The sequence below is a fragment of the Peromyscus maniculatus genome, chromosome 9, assembly GCF_049852395.1.
Source record: "Peromyscus maniculatus bairdii isolate BWxNUB_F1_BW_parent chromosome 9, HU_Pman_BW_mat_3.1, whole genome shotgun sequence".
Lineage (NCBI taxonomy): Eukaryota > Metazoa > Chordata > Mammalia > Rodentia > Cricetidae > Peromyscus > Peromyscus maniculatus.
In genome coordinates, this window is record NC_134860.1 from 53,387,378 (window position 1) to 53,408,523 (window position 21,146).

A 21,146-nucleotide genomic window follows, 5' to 3' on the forward strand; every position below is an offset into this window, starting at 1 on the left:
CTGAGCCTACTCAGCTGTGAATAAAATGAGTCGGGGTAGAGACGGTCTGAAAGCCGCAGGAGTCACGGGAGAAGTTTTCACCATCTCTTCCAGCTGGACACAGCTGTTCTGAAGCTCAGCCCAAACCAGAACCTGACCCCAACTTCCATCCCAGCCCCGAACCTGGAGGCAGGCGCCCATCCAGTTCTGGGCCCGACTTCAGCTGTAACACTGAGGTTCTGGCAGAGCCACACCCCAAGGTCCTTCCCTCCCGTCTCTCAAGGTGCACGGTGGTGGTAATGGAGGAGGTGGATCCGGGCAGCAGTAATGGAGCCTGGCAGCCTAGAGGGGCCTCTCCATTCTTTATTCAGTCCCAATAAGTTAAGAGGTAAGGGCGAGGGCGGGGCCTCCTAGGTGAGGATACTGCTAACAGAGGGCAGCATTTCAGTCAAACGCTCCAAGATGCCCCCTTCCTGGCACAGCGAGTTGCCCTGGAGGTTGAGGAGGACTAGTCTGGGGCAAGAGGCAAGAGGCTGAAGTGCTGCAGGCTGATGGAGGCCTGGGGCAGGAGAGTCAAGGAAAGCTCAGTAGTTCTACCCCGCCCCACGGTCTGCTCCTGGACACCCCTAAAACTGGAGGCTGTTGCTTGGAAGCACGTTTGATGGTCTCTTACTCACGTTCCTGGAAAAAATAAAGCTCTTAGCAGAGTGTAAGTGGCTGGCTAAAGAGGGGGCTGTGGGAAGCAGGTCCTTGTGGGATCATCAGGAGATGGACGGCGGCCGTCAAGTGGCACTTACTACTCACAAGGGGCTTAGAAGTGGAACGTGGGTCAGAGGAGCTCTAACCTCTCGTTTTCCAGAGGAATCAGAGTTCACGATGTTTAAAAAAACACCGAACTTCCTGATTTCTAGACTCCTGTGTGGTCTGTGAGAATCCTACAGGCTCCTATCTGTGGACCTTGGCTTGAGAAAGTCATACTTCACAGAAGCCCAGAGCAAAAGCTAATAACCACCCCTGACAGTCCCAGGCTATCATCTCCCCCCGGCTCACCCTGCCCAAGCCCTGTTTCCTGGCCTGCCTTGAGATGACCCTGTCTGTGTCTGCGGTTTGTCCCTCTGTGGCCTGCTCCTCACCCTCTGAGCTGTCTGCAGACAGACAGAAGGATACGGTTATTGCATAGCGACAGCTCCTGTAACCGGGGAAGGTTAGCCACGCCGTCCAAGGACTCGAGGGCGTTATCACTGGCCTGCAGCACCTGGGGAGCAGGGATTGGGGAGGCACGAGGTCAGACAGGCAGCCGGGGACTGGTACAAGTCACGGAGGAGCCCAGAGTGACCAGCTTAGGTGTGTGGAAAAAGCTCACAGGGCCAGGCTGGGGGGTAGAGCGGGCTGGGAAAGCAGTTACCTACAGGGGCCAGGAGGTCCCGGACACTGCCGTGACACAGGCAAGCTTCTGAGTGGAAAAAGAGGAACAGGGCCACCCCAGACTACAAGGGAGGATGAGCACTTTACCTCGAGACAGCGCAGAGCACCCAGGGCTGGGGGCAGGGCTCGGAGACGATTATGTGACAGGTCGAGATGGGTGACCAAGAGCAGCTGGTCCAGATGGCAGAGCACGGTCAGATCCTGCGGTGGGGGGGAGGGGGTGAACAACTCAGCCGGCGCGAGGAGGTCTTCAGCCACCTGCTGTGTGGTCCATATGGACCTCAGAAGACTCTGGCTGGAGGCTAGCAGCACGTGAGAAACAGACAGCGCAGGAGCATTCGCCATGTTAGAGACGGGACAGATCAGCGGTTATGGTGCGGTGGCTAGTGGGGGTGGACCGGAGAGGAGAGCGCGTGCGGAAGGGACAGCATAGTGGCATGTCCTCCAGCACACAGAACAGGTAGGAGCGGGCCTGTGGTGGGCTGCAGTGATGAGGTAAAACGGATTTATTGAGATGACTAGGAAGGCCGGGCGGTGGTGGCGGTGGTGGTGGTGGTGCACGCCTTTAAACCCAGATTCAGGAGGCAGAGGCAGGAGGATCGAGGCCAGTGAGTTTGAGGCCAGCCTGGTCTACAGAGTGAGTTCCAGGACAGCCAGGGCTACACAGAGAAACCCTGTCTCAAACAAAAACAAACAAACAAACAAACATTCATGACTAGGAAGGACTAGAAACAGTAAAAGTAGAGCCTGGAAGGCTTCCAGAAGTCTCTAGAAACTATTTAGGTTTTAGGTTTTGGGGGCCCTGATCCAGGGTGAGAAGTATGGGAAGGCACAGCATGGGTAACGAAGGGCCTTTCTTTTCTTATACATTTTTTTGTTTTCCAGTAGTAGGAATTGAACCCAGGACCTTACATGTTAGGCAAGTGACCTACCAATGAGCTAGGTCCCTAGTACAGCTCTGATGACTCAGGATTCAGAACCAGGGAATATACAGGATGATGAACTGACTGATTGGAAAAAAGAAAAAAAGCAAGACCTAGCAAAGGAGTAGGCCAAAAGAAAGGTGATGGATTCAACCTGGCAGGGAGGAAGACACCGGTGATAAAGGTGGAGGCAGCAGGCAGAGGCCTAGAGAAGGAGCACGTGCTGAGCCCTTACCTTGTGGGCCAGGTACACTACACGCACGTCCGCGTACTCCATCCTGAGGACGCTGTTTTCCAGCAGGAACTTGCTGCGCAGGTCATCCAAGTAGGCTGCTCTCATGGGGTCCACAGCCTGGTGGGGAAGCAGCAGAGTTATGTGGGTCAGCTGTCTTCCAGCTGCCCACTGGGCGTCCCCGGTCTGTTTCCCTAGGCCCAACTTGCTTTCAGGGTGTGGAAGTATTGCAGTGTCTCTTTCTCATAGAGGAGGGGGTCCAGGGCCCGCATCAGCAGGATGATGGTCAGCAGGCACCCTGGGGGGGAGGGCAGAGAAATCTTTGCAGTCTCCTGAGACCCTCTCCTCAAGAAGGTTCCCTGGACAGGCTTTCTCGGTGTGGTTGGTTCTTGGGCGCCGGCTCAGGGGACATCCTCACATTTATTCTCCGGTTCCAGCTCCTGTAGCTCCTTACAGGATTCCAGCTCAGACTGTAGCACTGTGGACTTTTCCACCGACAGCTCACACCTGAGAGTGGGCAGGTTAGGGAGGGCATGCTGCCACCCCCCTCCCCCAGGCCCAGGCCTCCTGCCCCAATCGCCCGCGCGTGGGTTCCTTCTCAGTCACCTGAACAGCTGCTCCTCCGTGGCCGAGTCTCGGCACCAGCACTCCTGGTGACCTAAGGGAAAGGGTAAGTAGTAGGATGGGACAGTGCGGGGAGAGGCGGCCGCCGGGGAACTGGTCCAGCGCGTGGAGCTTTAGACAGCATCACCTTTGAAGAGCACGCACTCCTTCTGGGCGTCACTCGCTGTCCAGATGACACGAAATGTGTGCTGTGGCAGCTGGTCGTTGAGGGAGGCGGCGGGCAGGTCACAGAGCTGGGGGTGCCGGGTTAAGGAAATGTGTGGCCTCACTGCCCTCCCGACTATCCCACCCTGGCCCCGCCCTCATCTCTGCCCCGCCAACTGTGGGATACCCAGACGTGGCTGGGCCGGTTCCTGCCATCTGGAGTCCTCCACTCTACCCTCAGAGGGGCCTCATCCACCATGAGGAGCAAGGTCCCCACTCCGGAGCCCACCTGCCATGGGGGACAAGGAGAGACGCATTAGCGCTAACAGCCTCAGCCTCAGAGTCCCATGACGCTTTTAGGAAAACCATGTGACTCACTCTTAGGGGCCGAGAAAAGCAGACGGACAGACAGGCCTCGTCCCGGCTCACGTGCAGGCAGCGCAGGACATCCTGGGGCTCCGCTGGGAGAGAGACAGCCTCGGCTCACCTCCAGTCTTCCCTTCCTTCTTGGTCTCAAACATCCTCCCCTCTCCCCCCTCCCCGCCGCTTACCCCGACCCAGGAGCCAGCGGTGATAGAACCAGGCACTCTGATCATTGGGGTCGGTAAAGAAGGCGTTCTGCACCAGCTCCAGCTCTGTGGGGACCAGGGAGGCACGGGGTGATGTCAGCATGCAGGGAGGATTCTAGTCATCCCAACGTCTGTCTCTCCGGCCCCACGTTCCACTTGTACCCTGGCCTCACACAGGAATCAATGTCAGTTTTATTTTTCCCATCAGATACCCGAGCTCCTTGAAGCCAGGAACTGAGGGATATAGACACCCAAAGACCAGCAAGGAGCTCAGTAAGGCCCACTCAGAACAGGGTTGGACAGGCATCAGGACTGGGGTGGAGCTGCAGAATCCTTTTCAGGATCCTCTAGGCCAGTGGTTCTCAACCTTCCGAATGCTGCCACCCTTTAATACAGTTCCTCATGGTGTGGGGACCGCTCCCCCGCCACCACAAAATTATTTTCACTGCTACTTTATTAAGTGTAATTTTGCTACTGCTAAGAATCGTCATGTAAACATCTGTGTTTTCTGGAGGTCTTAGGCGACCCCCGAGAAAGGGTCTTTTGACCTCCCAAGGCGGGTCCCGACCCATGGGTTGAGAGCCAATGTCCCAGGCCCACTTACCTTTCAGCAGTACATTTTCAGGGAGGCGCCCCTGGGGGCCCAAGTCCGGCTGAGGGTGCAGCTGGGGCAGAAGGCAGGAGCGGTAATGCCAGGAGGAATAGTTGGAGAAGTTCCGGGTGATGAGGCTATCAGTGAAGGCCAGCTCCTCCGCGGGGGCTACAGCAGCCCGCGCAGCTACAAAGCGCCGATAGTCCCAGCAATGAACTAGAGGGGTCGAGAGCGGGAACCCACCTCAGAAGCAGGACGAAGAGGAGCTACTCCCCCTGAGAGGCCGCAGGATTCCCTCAGAGAGCCCTAGAAATGTGTCGATGCAAACCACAAAGGCGGGCATCCGGCCCGCCACCCCTTCCAGCACTACCACAGTGGATGTCGTCGGGGCTGGATCCTGTCCTTCCCTCCCGACTCTGGGCCTTAATGAAGACCCAGCGTCAGGATGTGGGGCCCGTGAGGATGTGGGGACAGGACTGTGGACGCTTACAGTTCCGCTCATCGACTTCGAGGAAGCGAGCACAGAGTTCCAGCTCCCGGGCCCAATTGGGCTCAGGCAGGCGGCCTAGCAGCCAGCAGCGGTGGTGCCAGGTGCCATAGGACTTGGGGTTCACACGCAGACAGCTCTCTAGGAAGCCGAGCTCTGCCTTCACAAGGGCATCCAACTCTTCAGGGGACCTGTACCACAAGAGAAAGGCAGGTTAGCGCCTTTCAACACCCAATCGTAACTTCTCCCTCCCTTCCTGCATCTGGTACCCCCCCCTCATCGTATCTCCATGCCCCCCACCCCCACCCCGTTCCTCCTCCTCCAGTTCTGCGCCCAGGCAGGACCAGGGCAGGGACCTGAACCACTACGTACTTCTGGGTTTCTAGCTGCTGGATCACTTCTCGGCGACAGTTCCAGAGGGTGGCAAAATCAGGGTTGGCTCCCAGAATCTGGCTTGTCAGTTCTAGTACCGACTCGTCCAGCTCGCCAGCCTGCCGCTAAGAAGCCAGGTTAACAGGGTCAGAGACCACAGCCATTTCCCAGCTCTAGGCTAAACATCATAAATCAGAACCACCCTATGCAAAAAATCCTTCTGCAGTCTCACTGGTATTTTCTCAATGAATCTTTGCAGTCTTATGCAGGATGGACAATTATTAGCTCCTTTTACAGCTGCACAAACTGAAGACGTAAGAGTTTCAGTGACTCGCCAAAGGCAACACAGCAGCAACAGACAGCTGTATTCTGATTTGGATCCCTGCAGTTTGACTCCAGGGTCAAGCTTTTGGTCTCTGTGTTTTACTTGGGGGTTGGGTCCCCCTCTGAGGGCCCCACCTTCTGGAAGACAGCTTGAGTGGCTGACTGGTAGAGCTTCAACTTCTGCTCTCGTTCTAGCCTTTTGGCTTCTGCCTGCTCTTCGGACGTCTTCACCTTCAGGCGCCCATGCTACAGGGATGGGTAGGGGGATACGAATGCACGCTGCTGCCTTGCAAGGGCAGACTTGCAGAAGCCCCACAGAGACGGCCACGTGGGGTGAGGGCATGGGCATGCAGGGGCAAGGGGCTGGACTCAGGGGTCTCACCATGGTGTCGGCTCAGCGTTGGGGGCAGGGGAGGGGTCCAGAGGTAGCCCGTTCCGTCTGCGGAGAAAGGTGTCAATCACGGAACCCCGCCCACACAGCCCCGCCCCCAGGTGTTTCCCGGAAGCTGCCAGCGGGCCTGAGCGAAGGATCCCCGGGTGTAAAGAGGCGCTGCGGCTGGTGCTGCGAGGTCAGGAGGAGGCGCTCACCCCGACCCGAGCCTCGGTACGCCGGGCCGAGCCGCCGCACACACGGCTCCCGGAGAGAGAGCAGTGCCCGCCCGTCCCGCAGATCCCAGCACCCCGTCCCCCGCGGGCGAACCCACCTGCTCTGGGCAGAGGTGTCCGGACGTGCAGCCCGGCGCCGCCACCGAGTCCCAGCCTGGCTAGAGAGGCTCCGTGCCGTGTGAGCGCGAGGCGCCGCGCCCCCTGCAGGCTCGGGGAGGGCGCTGCGTGCGTGTCATCAAGTTCTTGAGTTGAACGTGGGAATGACATGCTCTTCCAGTTAGCCACTCAAACTGCAGCCTAGTTGAAGAAGTTTCCCCAACAGCCTGACGCCAGCGAATTCTGGCTGTCAAAATGTCTCAGGTTCCCTCCTGTTCTCTTAATTTCATCCACATTAATGGTTCCTTATCGGGAAGGTGATGGTACCCAAATCTCTGGCCTAGATGTCCACAAGCATAATGATAACGATAATAATAATTATATTACCAGTTACATATGCGTTGACATATTCAAAAGCCCATTGGAAAAAGCCAGTGGTGGTGCTTGTAACGTCAGGGTCTCAGGAGGTTGATGAGGAAGGTTCTAGAGCAGTGGTTCTCAGCCTTCCTAACGCGTTAACACAGTTCCCCGTGTGGTGACCCCCAGCCATGAAATTACTTCATTGCTACTTCACAGCTGTAATTTTGCTACTGTTATGAATTGTAATATAAATATCTGATATGCAGAACAGCTGATATGTGACCCCCAAAGGGTTTGAGATCCACAGGCTGAGAACCACTTAAACTCTAGATTTTAGAGTTTAAGGCAGGTTGAGGTAATCGTGAGATTTCTAATTTTTAGGACAACTGAGTATAACCTATATGTCCTAGAGGTATTTTAAACTATAAAAGCTAAAAGATACTGCTTTGCCTATCACACCTGAATGCTGGCTTTATTTTCATTCTTGTATGGAATGGCACTGTTTTCTCTCTGCTTTTTAGTCTCCCTGTTAATATCCTCTCCATTCCAGTTGCCACGAAGGTTGTTGAAATGTTCTTCATCCCAACCATGTCCCCTCTACTATCAATTCATCTTTTGTGCCTGGAAATGTACTTAAAGTGCCCACTGTATGGCCTTTTCTAGACTATAGACCTAGTCTTTTTCTAGGTCCTGTAACATATTTTAGAGGAAAAGAGATGATTTTCCTGACCTTGGGTACTTCGGCCCCAATGGGGAAAACATATTTATGTTTGCTCCTGGCCACTGTGATGGGAGCTCTGTATATATGTGAGGCATGTGAATTCACACACACACACACACACACACACACACACACACACACACACACACAGGCCCACAAGTAAAGGCAGAAGCACATGACTGAAAACATGACTCATCCTAACACGGTGGCTCACACCTTGAATTGCAGTGCTTGGGAGGTTGAGGCAGGAGGATCCTGAGTTTGAGGTCAGCCTGTGCTATGTAGTAAGCTACTATTTCAAAATGAAAAACATTAAAATGTTGGATGTCTTGGAAAACACCTGTAACCCCAGTCAGTACTTGGGAGGAGAGGAAGAATCTCAAGTTTGAGGCCAGCCGGGGTTAGAAAAGGAGTTCCAGGTTAGTTTCTGCTACATAGTCTCAAAAAACCCAGTAACAGAAGAAAAATTTTATCTAGATGCTTGTGTTGACATTAAGATTAAATGAACTATGTGAAGCTCTTTGAATAATGACTATACTGAATAAATGCTCAGTAAATATAGTTATTATTTTTAATTTTCCTGACAAACATGCATGAAGCCGAGGTCCAAAAAGATGAGTAGCTTGCTGAGGGCCACCCATGTGGTAAGTAGCTAGATAAGACTCAGATGTGATTCTGATCTAGTCTCACCTCATCCATTTTTGGTTGTTGCTGTTTGTTTGGCTACTTCCGGATCGCGTCTCTTGTTCTGTAGGTACTCAGACATTCCACCAGATACCAGGAACACCGATGCCAACTGGCGCAGGATTACCAAACACAGCATTACATCACAGTCGCTAAGGGAGGAGGGGAGGAGGTGGGCGAAGGTCGAGGGAAGCACGAAAGAGTATTTAATAATTAGCGATCTTGAAACCGGCAAAGCTGAGTCAGGCGGGCTTGAGAGGAAGTGAGTCTTGTGAAAAACATCTGCATTCAAAAAGGTGGGGCCTGTGTTTTGGAAAGAGAAGGCAGGAAGGGCATTTCAGACACGTGTGACGTGAAGATGGGGTTAGAAACCAAACAGACTTAGCTGGCTGGCAGAGAGAAGTTAAACCAGGTGCCCTCACAGATAAGGACAATAGGATGGTGACACGCCTCTTGATGGCTAGAGGCACTGTCATGAGTTATATTTGGATTTCTCTGTGAGGCAGTGGGAAGCAGGCAGCTGGTTGAGGGCTGTGCTCTGATATTTGAAGAGATTTGTTTCTGCTTGTGAAAGCAGTGATGTGAGCATCAGTAGTGACGAGTCAGCAAGCTTAAGGCACCCTGGACATCTGTAGGTATCATCATCCGTATCCCATAGTGAGGAAAGCGGGGTGGGGGTGGGTGGAGCAGCCGGTGAGCGCACACACAGTACTTCCAGGGTCCCGCACAGTCAGAGACGAAATATAGTTTGGAAGGAAGGAAGAGACCATGAGCCACCGTCAAAGTTGGGCTGGCAGCCATGGTCCAGAGGTAGGGGGAGTAAGGAAGAGGCAGGTACTGAAGTTGGGGTCGTCTGCAACATAAGGCAGTGTGTGTGTGTGTGTGTGTGTGTGTGTTTGTGTTTTCAGTCACCTGATTTTTAGCATCAGGGTGGGCTGCCACAGAGTGCTAGGCTCCAGGGATCCAATGCTAGACAAAAAAAAAAAAAAAAATTCTACTCCTTTGGAGGTTATGGTTAGTGAAACCCTGTGTACTAGAACTAACTCTCTGTGGCAGGGCAAGGTGGTGCACAGCTTTAATCCCAGCACTCAGGACTCGGGGAGCAGAGGCAGGCGGATCTTTATGAGTTTGAGGCCTGCTTTACACAGTGAGTTCCAGGCCGGTCAAGGCTCCATAGTGAGACCCTGTCTCAAAACAAAAACAGCCAAACAAACAAAAGGAGGAAGGGTCTTCCACTAAGCCTGGAGCTTGCCACCTCCAAGCTGTCCCCAAGCTCCTGGGCTCTCCCTGTCACTACCCCCTTCCCCCACTGCTGGGCTTACAGACACATCTAGGCTCTTAGGTGGGTGCTGGAGATTTGAACTCAGACTCTCTCACTTGTATAGCAAGCCCTTTACCCACGGAGGTGTGTCCCCAGCCTGTGACCCCCACCTCCCATTTCTTTTAAGCACTGGAGATCATAGAGCCTTGTTGGTACTAAGCAAACAGTACCCTTAGCCCTCTAACTTTCTGGACAATGAAAAATGTTTGCTTTCTGCATTGTCCAATGCAGTGATCGTTAGTCCCATGCTGAAATGTGGCTAATGCCAATGAGGCGTTGATTTGTTGTTTTGTTTTTGAGACAGGGACTCTTTGTGTAGCCATGACTGTCCTGGAACTTCCTCTGTAGACCAGGCTGGCCTTGAACTCACAGAGATCTGACTGCCTCTGCCTCCTGAGTGCTGGGATTAAAAGTGTGTACCACCACCCAGCTGAATTGTTATTTTCTTAAATTTTTGATAAAATTTAAATAGTCACTGGAAAGTCTTAGCAAGAATTGGAAAGGTCAGATCTCTTGAGTGAGTCTTAGGTTTTGGAGTGAGATAGGGTTCCATGGGAGCCTACGGAAAGGACCCCAAATAGCTTTCCTGGCCGGAAAGAAGATATATTACTTGTTTCTTGGTATACTGTGGACAGGTGGCTGAGCCCAGGCTTTGAACCTGAAACTCCAGTTGTGTTTCCTGGACTCATTTTAAGCTAAAAGCACTAGATCTCATTGCTGATATGTAGTAGTGTTTTTCCCCTTAAACTTCTGGTGTTTCTTTTATTCTTCCTACTTTTATTTATTTATCTTATTCTTCCTATCTTTTATTTATTGTAAAATAGGCACATATCTTTTTTTTTCTTCTTTTTTTGTTTTTCGAGACAGGGTTTCTCTGTGTAGCTTTGCACCTTTCCTGGAACTCTATCTGTAGCCCAGGCTGGCCTCGAACTCACAGAGATCCGCCTGGCTCTGCCTCCCGAGTGCTGAGATTAAAGGCGTGCGCCACCACCGCCCGACGGCACATATCTTAAGAATACACACATCATATAGTTGCAGATCTGCTCCTCCTGTTTTAAAATTCTCCCAGCCACAGAGGTGAGAGCAGGTTAGTGAGGAATTAGGAATATAGGGAGGAGGGTGAGCATGGGATGGCCAGTAGAAATCTTTTTCAGCGGTATACAGGCAGAACATGTCCATCCGAGCCATGTGGGTGGGCGAGAAGAACTAGAAGTTAGACCAGTTCCCTGGTAGGCAGACAGATGGGGAGAGGGGCCATGGCCGGATATTAAAGATGGTGACCTTCCAAGATGGCTGGCTTCTTCTTCACCCTCCTCTCCTGAGACAAAACCCTGGCAACTTAAAACAAAGGCCTTAAAACAAAACTCCCTGCCTGATGAACAATCTGACAAGTTCAGGGCCAGGCCAGGATGTGTTTACTCCTGATTCCTGGGCCTGTCAGCCTTTCTGCTTTTATTCAAACTGACCGACTCCAAACTTGGGGAGGAAGACACCACCCCTACCCCGCCTGGCTTTGACTTTGCAGAGGGTCTTTTTTCCTTTACTGGCTGGTTCTGCCTGCTGTCTGCTGTGTCTGAGATTCTGCCTGCTGCTTTCTGTTGTGCTCAAGATTTTTTCTCATCTTAAAAAAAAAAACAAAAAACAAAACAAAACAAAACAAAAAAAAAAACCATTTATTTATGTATACAGTGTTCTGCCTGCATGTCAGAAGAGGGCACCAGATCTCATTACAGATGGTTGTGAGCCACCATGTGGTTGCTGGGAATTGAACTCAGGACCTCTGGAAAAGAGGTCAGTGCTCTTAACCTCTGAGCCATCTCTCCAGCACCCTTCCCTCACCTTTTAATTCTTTAACCGGTGGAGAAAACGAACCCAATCCAGCCAGTAATGCTGTGCCTTGAGGATGGGGAAGGGCTCTGGCTCTGGGAAATAACAAGCAGGCTTGGAAGTCGATGGGGTCAGGGGTCAGGCTACTCCAGAGATGACTCAGTAGATCAGATTATGGAGGCAAGATTTGAGAATTTGTGGTTTCTGTCGCTGCCAGGTGGTGGTGGCACATGTCTTTAATCCCAGCACTTGGGAGGCAGAGGCAGGCAAATCTCTGAGTTCGAGACTAAAGCCTGGTCCAGGATGTCCAGGTCTACACAGAGAAACCCTGTCTCAAAAAACCAAATAATAGCCGGGCGGTGGTGGCACACACCTTTAATCCCAGCACTTGGGAGGCAGAGCCAGGCGGATCTTTGTGAGTTCGAGGCCAGACTGGGCTACCAAGTGAGTTCCAGGAAAGGCGCAAAGCTACACAGAGAAACCCTGTCTTAAAAAAAAACAAAAACAAAAAAACAAAAAAACAAAAAAAAAACCCCAAATAATAATAATAATAATAATGATGATGATGATGAGGGCTGGAGAGATGGCTCAGAGGTTAAGAGCACTGGTTACTCTTCAGAGATCCTGAGTTCACTGGGCAGTAGTGGCGCACGCCTTTGATCCCAGCACTCGGGAGACAGAACCAGGCGGATCTCTGTGAGTTCGAGGCCAGCCTGGTCTACAGAGTGAGTTCCAGGAAAGGTGCAAAGCTACACAGAGAAACACTGTCTCGAAAAACAAAAAACAAAACAAAAAACAGAGATCCTGAGTTTAATTCCCAGCACCCACATGGTGACTCACAACCATCTATAATTTCATCTGGTGCCCTCTTCTGGCCTGCAGGCAGAATACTGTATACATAATAAATAAGTCTTTTATAAAAAAAAGATGATGATATAATAATAATAAAATAATAATGTGCGGCTTCCACAGAGCTGTTGGAATCTGGCTGGGAGAAGGAGGGAAGGCCGCGTAGGAAGGGAAAGGGCCACTTCCACACTGCTGGGTTTGATGTGGAGATGTCCCGAGGCAGCAAGGAACAGTTGCCTGGAGAGAGGCCGAGAGGTCAGAGCAGAAGAGGTCAGCGTGGGCGGCAGGCAAGTGCACACGGTAATTACACCGGGACAGGGAATGTGCCAGCCGGGGAGAGGGAAGAGGAGGGAACCCACAAACAAGCTTCGGGAGAGTCGCGGTTAGGGCTGGCCTGGGCGTGCTGGATGGAGCAGGCTTCGTGGGGGAGCAGAGGGAAGTGAACACTGGAAAGAGAAAGAATGCCCTGTGTTCCCAAAGCCATTATTCACGGGCCGTGATCCTTCCTGGCTGGGTGCTGGAGCCAGTGTGGAAGAAGATGCACTCTGCTCAGAGACGACAGCCTAGTCAGGCTGTCAGATTCCAGAAGACACTCACTGCCTTTTCCCATTCTCTCCAGCTCGGCCTTGCAGACCGCACTCCATTAAACCGACTACGGCAGGAAATGTGGGAGGAAGTCTGAAGGATGTGCTGGAGGTTTCTGGGAAGCTGAGGTGGGCGTGCTGGAGAGTTCCTTCCTACCTGCTGGGGAAGGAGCAAGAAGGGGGACCCCGGCCTGACGTAGCTCAGCAGGTCTCAGGGATAGGTACTTCGAAATCTGAATAAGGAGGCGCCCGGGGACTTGAGGAGAAATCAAATGCTGGGAAGTGTGAGGCTCAGACCAAGCCCCAGGAAAGGAGACGGAAGGGGAAGATCTGAATCGGTCTACCTGCTGTGCAGCAGCCAGGGATGAACTGGAGCGATCTCAAGGCGCTGGGGAAGAAGTGGGTCTTCTGTGACTTTGATCCCCCCCCCCACCTCCGCCAGCTTCTGAATTCTTTCTTTCTAACCCCGGTCTCTACAGAACAAGATGTCAAAGGGGGGGGGGGCAATGAGTCCCCAGGATCCCAGAGATACTCAGTGAAGAAAGTCCGCACGCCTCACGTGCTGGGGGTGGGGGCTAGGGTTGGAGCCAGGTCTCTGAATCTCCACGCTTTTGTAGCCATCCAAAACATGATCAGCACACATCAGCCTCAAAGTGCTGACCTGGGGTTTGTGTCACAGGCAGTAATACAGCCACAGCTGGTGGGCATCAAGTGTTTGGCAGCTTTGTGGCAGGCCCGTGGTGGTGACATTTTTTTTTCAATGATGGATAAATACTGGGTTATGGGATGGCCAGTTTGTTGGGGTGGACTTCGTACACTGAACAATTTCAAAGTCAGATTCTTTGGTCCTCAAGTAGTGGTCTGCATAAGAAGAAACATGTGGGAGGTGGAATTATAACAGTATGAGAGGACAGGGAATCTGGCTGGCTCAGAATTGGGAAGAGTAGACGCCGTGTGTTGCTTAGCAGAAGCCCGGGTTCAAGTGGTCCGTTTTAAGAGGCACAGAGACACACTGTAGTCAGGAGGGAGACGAGGATGGTGAGGAGAGCCCATGACCACGGAGGCTGAACTCCATGGAAGAGAAGACTCAGGAGGCCGAAGGTAATAGTTTTCAAAATCCTGGTATAGAAGTTACACTGATCCCCCCTCCCTCCTCCCCTCCCCGTGTGTGTGTGTGTGTGTGTGTGTGTGTGTGTGTGTGTGTGTGTGCGCGCGCGCGCGCGCGCGCGCGCGCGCTGAGTGCCACAGGTGTGTTGGATCCCCTGGAGCTGGAGTTGCAGGCAGCTGTGAGCTGCCTGAAGTGGATGCTGGGAACTGAACTGAGCTCTGCAGGAGGGGCCACATTCTTAACTGCTGAGCCATCCTTCTAGCTCAATCCCGTATCTCTAGAGCAAAAAGAACAAAGACCAATGAGTATGCAGACTCATTGGGAAGGGCTTTCTAATCATCAGAGCTGGTCAAAGGCGGACTGGGCCTCCGTGAATGGTGGTCAATGTACTGTTACATGAGGTCATGAAACACCTGTTACTCAACCACTTTGAAAAAAGATAATAGGGCCGGGCACAGGCAGTGGTGGTGCACACCTTTAATCCCAGCACCTGGGAGACAGAGGCAAGCAGATCCCTGAATTCGAGGCCATTCTGGACTACTGAGTGAGTTCCAGGACAGTCAGGGCTACACAGAGAAATCCTGTCTGGAAAAACCAAAAAAGAAAGAAAGAAAGAAAGAAAGAAAGAAAGAAAGAAAGAAAGAAAGAAAGAAAGAAAGAAAGAAAGAAAGAAAGAGTAATAGAAGACATTCAAGGGCAAGTGTTTGTGCCTCCTGAACTTTCCAAGATTCTTGTCGCTGATCTGGACAAGGGGAAGGAATGACTCAAAGCTTTAGAATGTCCTTATTTTACTCATTCCACCAGAGGCCGGAGGTTCCTTGAGTGCTTGGATTCTCTCTAGCTCCCTGACACCCCAGTTCCTTCTGAGTCAGCCTGGCGAAATCTCTTGATGGCCAGTGGTATTACTCTGTGCACACAGCATACATCCTGGCTAGGGAAGGAGAGGGAACGGGCTAGCCAGTGAATGGAAGGGCCCAGCCCAAGGGCTGGGCCTAAAAGACAAAAGGATCCTACAAGGAAAGTCCCTGTGGCAGAGACTCCTCTCTCACCTAGGAAGTGGTAGGGGCTGACTCAGGTTGATGTCATTGATGAAGAGCTCAAGGAAAAACAACCAGGAAATAAGACTGAAAAGCTGAAAACAAACAAACAAACAAACAAACCTCCTTGAGCTGGAACTTGAGCTTGTGTTATGGGAGCTAGGCACCGCATTGTGGTTGGTAAAACTGTCGGCTTGCCTTTAAATGGCACTGGTAGGGTTGGGAATATGACCAAGATGCCTACTGCCTGGTAGCCTGGCAAAGCCAGGGTGGCACTATTGAATTTAGTTGAGTTAGGCACACATAACGTTAGTACCAGGAAGCAGAACCCAGAGGTTCTGTGCCAGATGAGATGTGAGCCAAGGAACAGGCTGAGAGACTACGGGTGGTTGGGGGAGTGTGAGATGCTTTGATGGGCAGGTGAGCTCAGAGGATAAGTGCTTACTCTTTCCCTGGCCCGTACCTTCTTTGTACGATAGCAACTGAGTGCCTCTCTGCTGGACCTATGGCACAGGGGCTATGGCCATGAGACAAATGGATATAATCCCTGCCCTTCTGACTGTATGGCCTAGAGCAGGGCTGTCCAATTGAACCTTCTGGATGATGGAAATAATACATAAGCAAAGGTGTGTGGTGCTGAGTGTGCACCAAGTTGGGGACTGTGCTCTTTAGGAATAAAGTGGGCTTCTTAGAAGAAGAGAGCCCAAAAGTGGGCTTGCTTGGGGTTTGCTTGCACCTTCTCTGGGCCTCTTGGCACCAGGTCCTATAGTGGTGTGACTACCTTCTAGTTCATCATGTGGGTTCATCAGCACCCCACTTCCATTCCTGCTGTGAACTGCATTTCCCTTCACCCATCAAGGTCCTTTGACCATGACAGTTACTTGGTAAACATATAGTTCAGCTAGTCATTCATCAACCACAAAGACTGGGAACCAGCACAATTCCACAAAGTGACCCAAGAGAGATAAGAGGCCGTCTCTCATAGCTCTACATTCTGGTTGGGGAAGCAGGCCTTGTAGGAGGAAATGTATTCAACAGGTGACTTCAGAGTATCATAAACACCCTGAGGAAATCAAACCCTGTACTGAAACAGAGCTAGCTCGGCTCTGTAACGCTGCAGAGCACTGGGGGTCTTGGGAAAGAATGGAAAGAAAGTCCAGTGGTTCAGAGCACTTACTGTTCTTCCAGATGACCTTGATTCAGTTCTCAGCACCCATGGTTGCGGGGCCTGTAACTCTAGCTCCAGGGGATCCAATGCTCCCAGCACCTGTGGGGACCTGCACATTCATGGCATATACTCACACAGACACAGGCACATAAATAAAACAAGTCTTTATTTAAAAAAAAGAAAGATAAATGCGATTAAGGATGTCTGAAAAGGCCTCAGGGAGACATTATTTTATAAGCTTACTTAAAAATACATAAGGGGCTGGAGAGATGTTTCACGGTTAAGAGTCCTGGCTGCTCTTCCAAAGGACCCAGGTTCAATTCTCAGTACCCAGAGGGTTCAAACCATCTGAAACTCTGGTCCCAGGGCGTCTGACTCCCTCTTCTGGTTTCCATGTCTCCCGTATGCCTGTGCTAAACAGACATTTATCCAGTCACAACACCCATTCATGTAAAAATAAAAGAAAATACAATTACATATATATGTGTATGTGCTACATACATACAAATATATTTGTGTGTATATGCGTGTATGCGTGCGTGTGTGTGCGTGTGTGTGCGTGTGCGTGTGCGTGTGCGTGTGCGTGTGTGTGTGTGTGTGTGTGTGTGTGTGTGTGTGTAAATATATACATATACATTTTCAAATGGAGTTATACCGCAAGGGTGATAATACTCCCCACAAGAGAGCCATAGACTAACAAAACCTCAGTGCCAGTTATGGAAAAACCTTACTTTGAGTTGTTCATCAGGGAGGGCCCAAGAGACTCCCCAAACAACATAGGCTATTCCCATTGCCTCTGGTTGCCTCCCAGAACTCAAAGGTAAGATTTTATTGTTGCGCTATCACACGTTTCAGACCTGGGACCTGGAGAAATCAAGCTGGAACTGACCTAGAAGCCCCCTCCTGAGGACCAGATCTCCTGGTGTCTGAAGGTATGATGCAAGCTGCCAATGGAGAGAAGTAATCCATTGTCCTACCCAGCTGTGGCGCCTATGAACCACAACAATGGCCAGCCTGGCAAGATATCCCCAATGGTGCAATAGCGGCGTTTTAATCTTGGGGGTAGTTACAAATGTCTAACTGGGAATTCATCCAGGTATCGTAAACCCAGTCCACTGGCTGGAGGGTCATAGACCATAGAAGAGAACTTATTACTGCCATTTCCCTAAACAAACACAATTTCTACCAGTATTCTAAATGCTTATCCTTATAACCACAGGTAAGCTGTAGCTCTTACCCCTCCTCAAAGAAGCTTCATTTTATTTCAGTAGACAGGGGGTCCTATTGAGATCCACATCTGGTCAGATACAGAGAATAAGTGACCATTGATACATTTACAGTGCATGCCCCCTCCACCTAAGGCTCAGGAAAAATCATGGAAGAGGGAGCAGGAAGGTTCTAAGAGCCAGAGGACCGGGACACCTGCTGTGAGGTGGTGTCTACTACACATGACGGCGAAGCTGCACCCATGAAATCTCAGCAACATGGCTACCTACATAAGACCTGCATGATAACACCAGTCAACCATAGGGGGAATCTCACAAGGTCCCACCCCCAGCTGAAGAGCTACAGGGACTCAGTGGCTGCTGAGGGAGGGAGAGCCAACCTTCTTCAGAGATGAGGTTATTCAATCCCAAGTGGTCATCCCTAAACCCGTGTGCGTAAGAGGAACATTAAATGGACTGAGCAGGTGATATATCTATTTTAAAGAAGATAGGGAATAGTTGAATTTGAGAGGGAGTTGGTGGGGCACAGGGGAGGAATTAGTGGGGGGAGGGAAGAGTGGAAATGATGTAACTATAGTATTTTTGTATGAAATTCTCAAAAAATAAAAAAATTAAATAAAAACCCCCAAAGATGAATGAATATTTGATGAGCCATGGCGGCTAGAGCAAGGCAGGCTGTACCTCACTGGACTGGTGAGGACTTAAGAGAGAAGCTGGGCATATCGGAAGTGATGACGGGGAGCATGGGCCAGGTGAGTCAGGAAGGGTGGGTACTGTCTAGTTCTTACAGGAACACTGAGAGGCAGCACCCAGGGAGTGGTGTGAAAGCTTAGGACTCCCAGTAAAGAAGGAGAACGCTCCGAATTGCTGACCGGAGCGAGGCTGTCCTGCCATGTCTCCCCTGTAATCAATGAGTCAGGCTGGGGCTTTGGCCCTGAGAGAGGGGAGACCCGAAGGACCCCAAGAGACACTCATGGCTCCCGCAGCTGATACCCCTATTGACTGGGAGGTAGTCTCCCAATCCCCAGGTCCCCGAGCAGCAAGAAGAGTTGATGTTTTCTAGGGGGCAGGGGTTCTCAGAAGGCTAGTACCTGGGGAAGGATGCCAACCCACCTGCCCCTGGCGGGGGAGGGAGGGCCTCTCATCAGTGGGTCTCACTGGACCTGTGAATTTAGCCACACTCTGGGTGGCTTGGCACTATTCAGCTCTGTTTTTCAGGGAAGATAACAACCAGGGAAAAAGGGATGAGAGCCCCCAAACTCAGTGCTGGCTTGGGGTAGTGTTTCTCAGTCTCACCTAGGAAATGGATAAGGCTATCCATATCTCTCATACTAGTCAAGACCCAGGGAAAAGTTCCCCAGCAGGGGGGGCAAAAGCAAGGTCAGAAAAAAACCCAGAAGCTTCTAGAAGACTGAGATAGACTTTGTGGGATGAATTCTGGCAGGCAGTGATGGGTCTGGGATCTGGGCTGAGATTCTGGGGGGCTGACGGGCTGGGGGGTGAGGGCCTGGGGTGCTGGGAGTGGGAGGCTGGGGGGCTGAGGGGGCTGGGGGACTCAGGGCTGGGGAGTGAGTGGTGGTGCAGAGGTCAGACTTGCTCTGGAGGCCTGGGAGGCTGGGGAGTGAGTGGTGGTGCAGAGGTCAGACTTGCTCTGGAGGCCTGGGGGGCTGGGGAGTGAGTGGTGGTGCAGAGGTCAGACTTGCCCAAACAAAGGTCTGGAGGAAGGAAGTGTGGTGGGGCTTAGAGAAAAGACTGAATTTGGCCTGGAAGTTCAGCTTTCTACCAACCCCAAGACTCCCTCTGCAGAAAACCAAAAGAGCTCTCCAAAGTCCAAGCCAAACAGGAAGCTGAACAGCAGGGCCGCCCAGCGCAGGGGAAAGGCTTCCATTCCGGGACTACACACACTTGGTTGAATCTGGACTCTTGGTCAAGTTACCCAACTCTTCTAAGCCATGGCTTCCTTTACTGTGCCTCACCCACTGCCACTCACCCCATGGCTTCCCTTGGCTCCCAGAGGTCCCCTTTCCTATCCATGGGCCCAAAGGGGCCTTCAGCAGGTGATGGAAACTGGGTGACAATGACATGTCCCCCAGACTGGACTCTCAGAAGGGCAGAGTCCGTAATGCGCTTGCTGTGCGAGCGAGCATGAGCACCTGAGTTCAGTCCGCAGCACCCAAGGAAGGAGCCTGGAGTGGCTGGGCTCACAGTCCTGCTGCTGGGGGGAGGGGGGGGGGCGGGGGGCGTGGTCTCTAGAGCTAGCCAATAGCCTCGCTGAATAGGTGAGCCCCGGATCTTAGTAGGAGACTCTCAAGGAACACGGTGGAAAGCTTCTGAGTAACACCGGAGGGTTTCCTCTGGTTTGCACATGCGCATGGATAACATATGTTCTCAGACACAATGGCATGTACCACTCCCTTCAATCCTTCTTAAAAAAAAAAAAAAAAAGCAAGAAAAAAATACAAATAGCAACCTTGGGACTCTCGATCCTTTAGTGCAGCCTTTAGGATGTGGCTATCCCATGACTGGCATCAAAGCCCCATAGCATTCCTTTTATCTATCTATCTATCTATCTATCTATCTATCTATCTATCTATCTATCTATCTATCTATCTATCTATCTATTTATTTTCTGAGACAGGGTTTCTCCGTGTAGTTTTGGTGTCTGTCCTGGATCTCACTCTGTAGACCAGGTTGACCTTGAACTCACAGAGATCCACCTGGCTCTGCCTCCCAAGTGCTGGGATTAAAGGCGTGTGCCACCGCTGCCCAGCCATCAAGTACTCTTAATGGCTAAGTCATCTCGAGTACTGAATTGCTAATTTTTTTTTTTTTTTTTTTTTTTTTCCGAGACAGGGTTTCTCTGTGCAGCTTTGCGCCTTTCCTGGAACTCACTTGGTAGCCCAGGCTGGCCTCGAACTCACAGAGATCCGCCTGCCTCTGCCTCCCGAGCGCTGGGATTAAAGGCGTGCACCACCACTGCTGGGCCTGAATTGCTAATTTTTGAGACCCCTGTGGGTCTCCACTCTAGAAAAAGGAAGGCCACTTCAGGTGTGATCCATATCCATGATATGAGCTGCTGGTGAGGAGACCAGGACAAGGTCTGGTGGATCTCTTTAGGTTTGTCAAGACCCCCCCATTGCTCTTTTCTCTCCTGTCTTCACTCTCTCTCGCCCCCTGCTGGCAGGACAGGGAATTTCTGGTGACAGCCTTAAGACCCAGAAGGAATGGAGGGGTGGGATCTGGGCCTAGGGCTGGTACCTAGTTTAGAAAGGCAGGGTACAAATTCAGGCCTGGACTGGGCACTTAAGGGACAGGGATAGGAAACTTTCCAGTGCACACTCTTCAAAAACTTTTGAATTCTGGGCCATGAATATTGCCTCTGACAATCAATCTCTTTCCCACCCCTCATCTTTGGACCCCACGGTCTATCTTTAGTAAGGGTAGGCCCAATCTCAACTAGCTGCTTGGTGTCCTGTCAGGGTTGGCCTCAGGCAAGCTGACTTCTCAAAACGTTCTTTCTCTATGCCTGCTGCTGGTGTATTGTCCGCCCCCCGTCAGGGAGAACACAGAGGCAGTCTTGTTCTGACTCAGGTCCCGTCTGGAGACACTGCCTTCTCTAAGTTCTTCTCAGTGCACACCTGTGTTATCATCATCTTCCTGGTGAGATTGAAACTGTGCCAGCCTCTTAGGCGTACAACCTATTCTTCCTCTGCCCACACCTCAGCTCCTGGGAGCTTCCTCTGCGGCAAGTCTGAGCACGCCAGTCTTCCTGGAGCTGGCACGGGTTTGCCCACATCCCATGCATGCTCTCCTATTTTTGGGCCTGACACTGTCTTCAGTGTGCTTCCACCGCTGACACCTGTCACTCCTGGAGAACCGCCCTGGGCC

At 51.6% G+C, this 21,146-nt stretch overlaps 1 protein-coding gene across 4 annotated transcripts; it reads right to left on the reverse strand.

Annotated features, from left to right (window-relative positions):
* Positions 1-292: 292 nt before the first annotated feature.
* On the reverse strand, positions 293-6,505 carry Rabggta (Rab geranylgeranyltransferase subunit alpha). 4 transcript variants are annotated; one of them, XM_006988556.4, is made up of 17 exons: positions 6,376-6,505; positions 6,054-6,110; positions 5,807-5,917; positions 5,348-5,472; positions 4,979-5,166; positions 4,501-4,704; positions 3,879-3,962; positions 3,706-3,788; positions 3,515-3,616; positions 3,311-3,416; positions 3,166-3,217; positions 2,978-3,066; positions 2,769-2,857; positions 2,563-2,679; positions 1,492-1,605; positions 1,147-1,234; positions 293-538 (listed from the first exon to the last, which is right to left on the reverse strand). In XM_006988556.4, exons 2-17 carry the CDS (start codon positions 6,054-6,056, stop codon positions 390-392), a joined length of 1,704 nt encoding a protein of 567 aa, XP_006988618.2. In that variant the 5' UTR covers positions 6,057-6,110; positions 6,376-6,505; the 3' UTR covers positions 293-389. The 4 variants fall into 4 exon arrangements, with proteins under 4 accessions (XP_006988618.2, XP_015862462.2, XP_076401156.1 ...); XM_016006976.3 differs by having other exon boundaries at positions 6,260-6,382; XM_076545041.1 differs by having other exon boundaries at positions 293-660; positions 1,113-1,234; positions 6,260-6,382.
* Between the last annotated feature and the right edge of the window lie 14,641 nt (positions 6,506-21,146).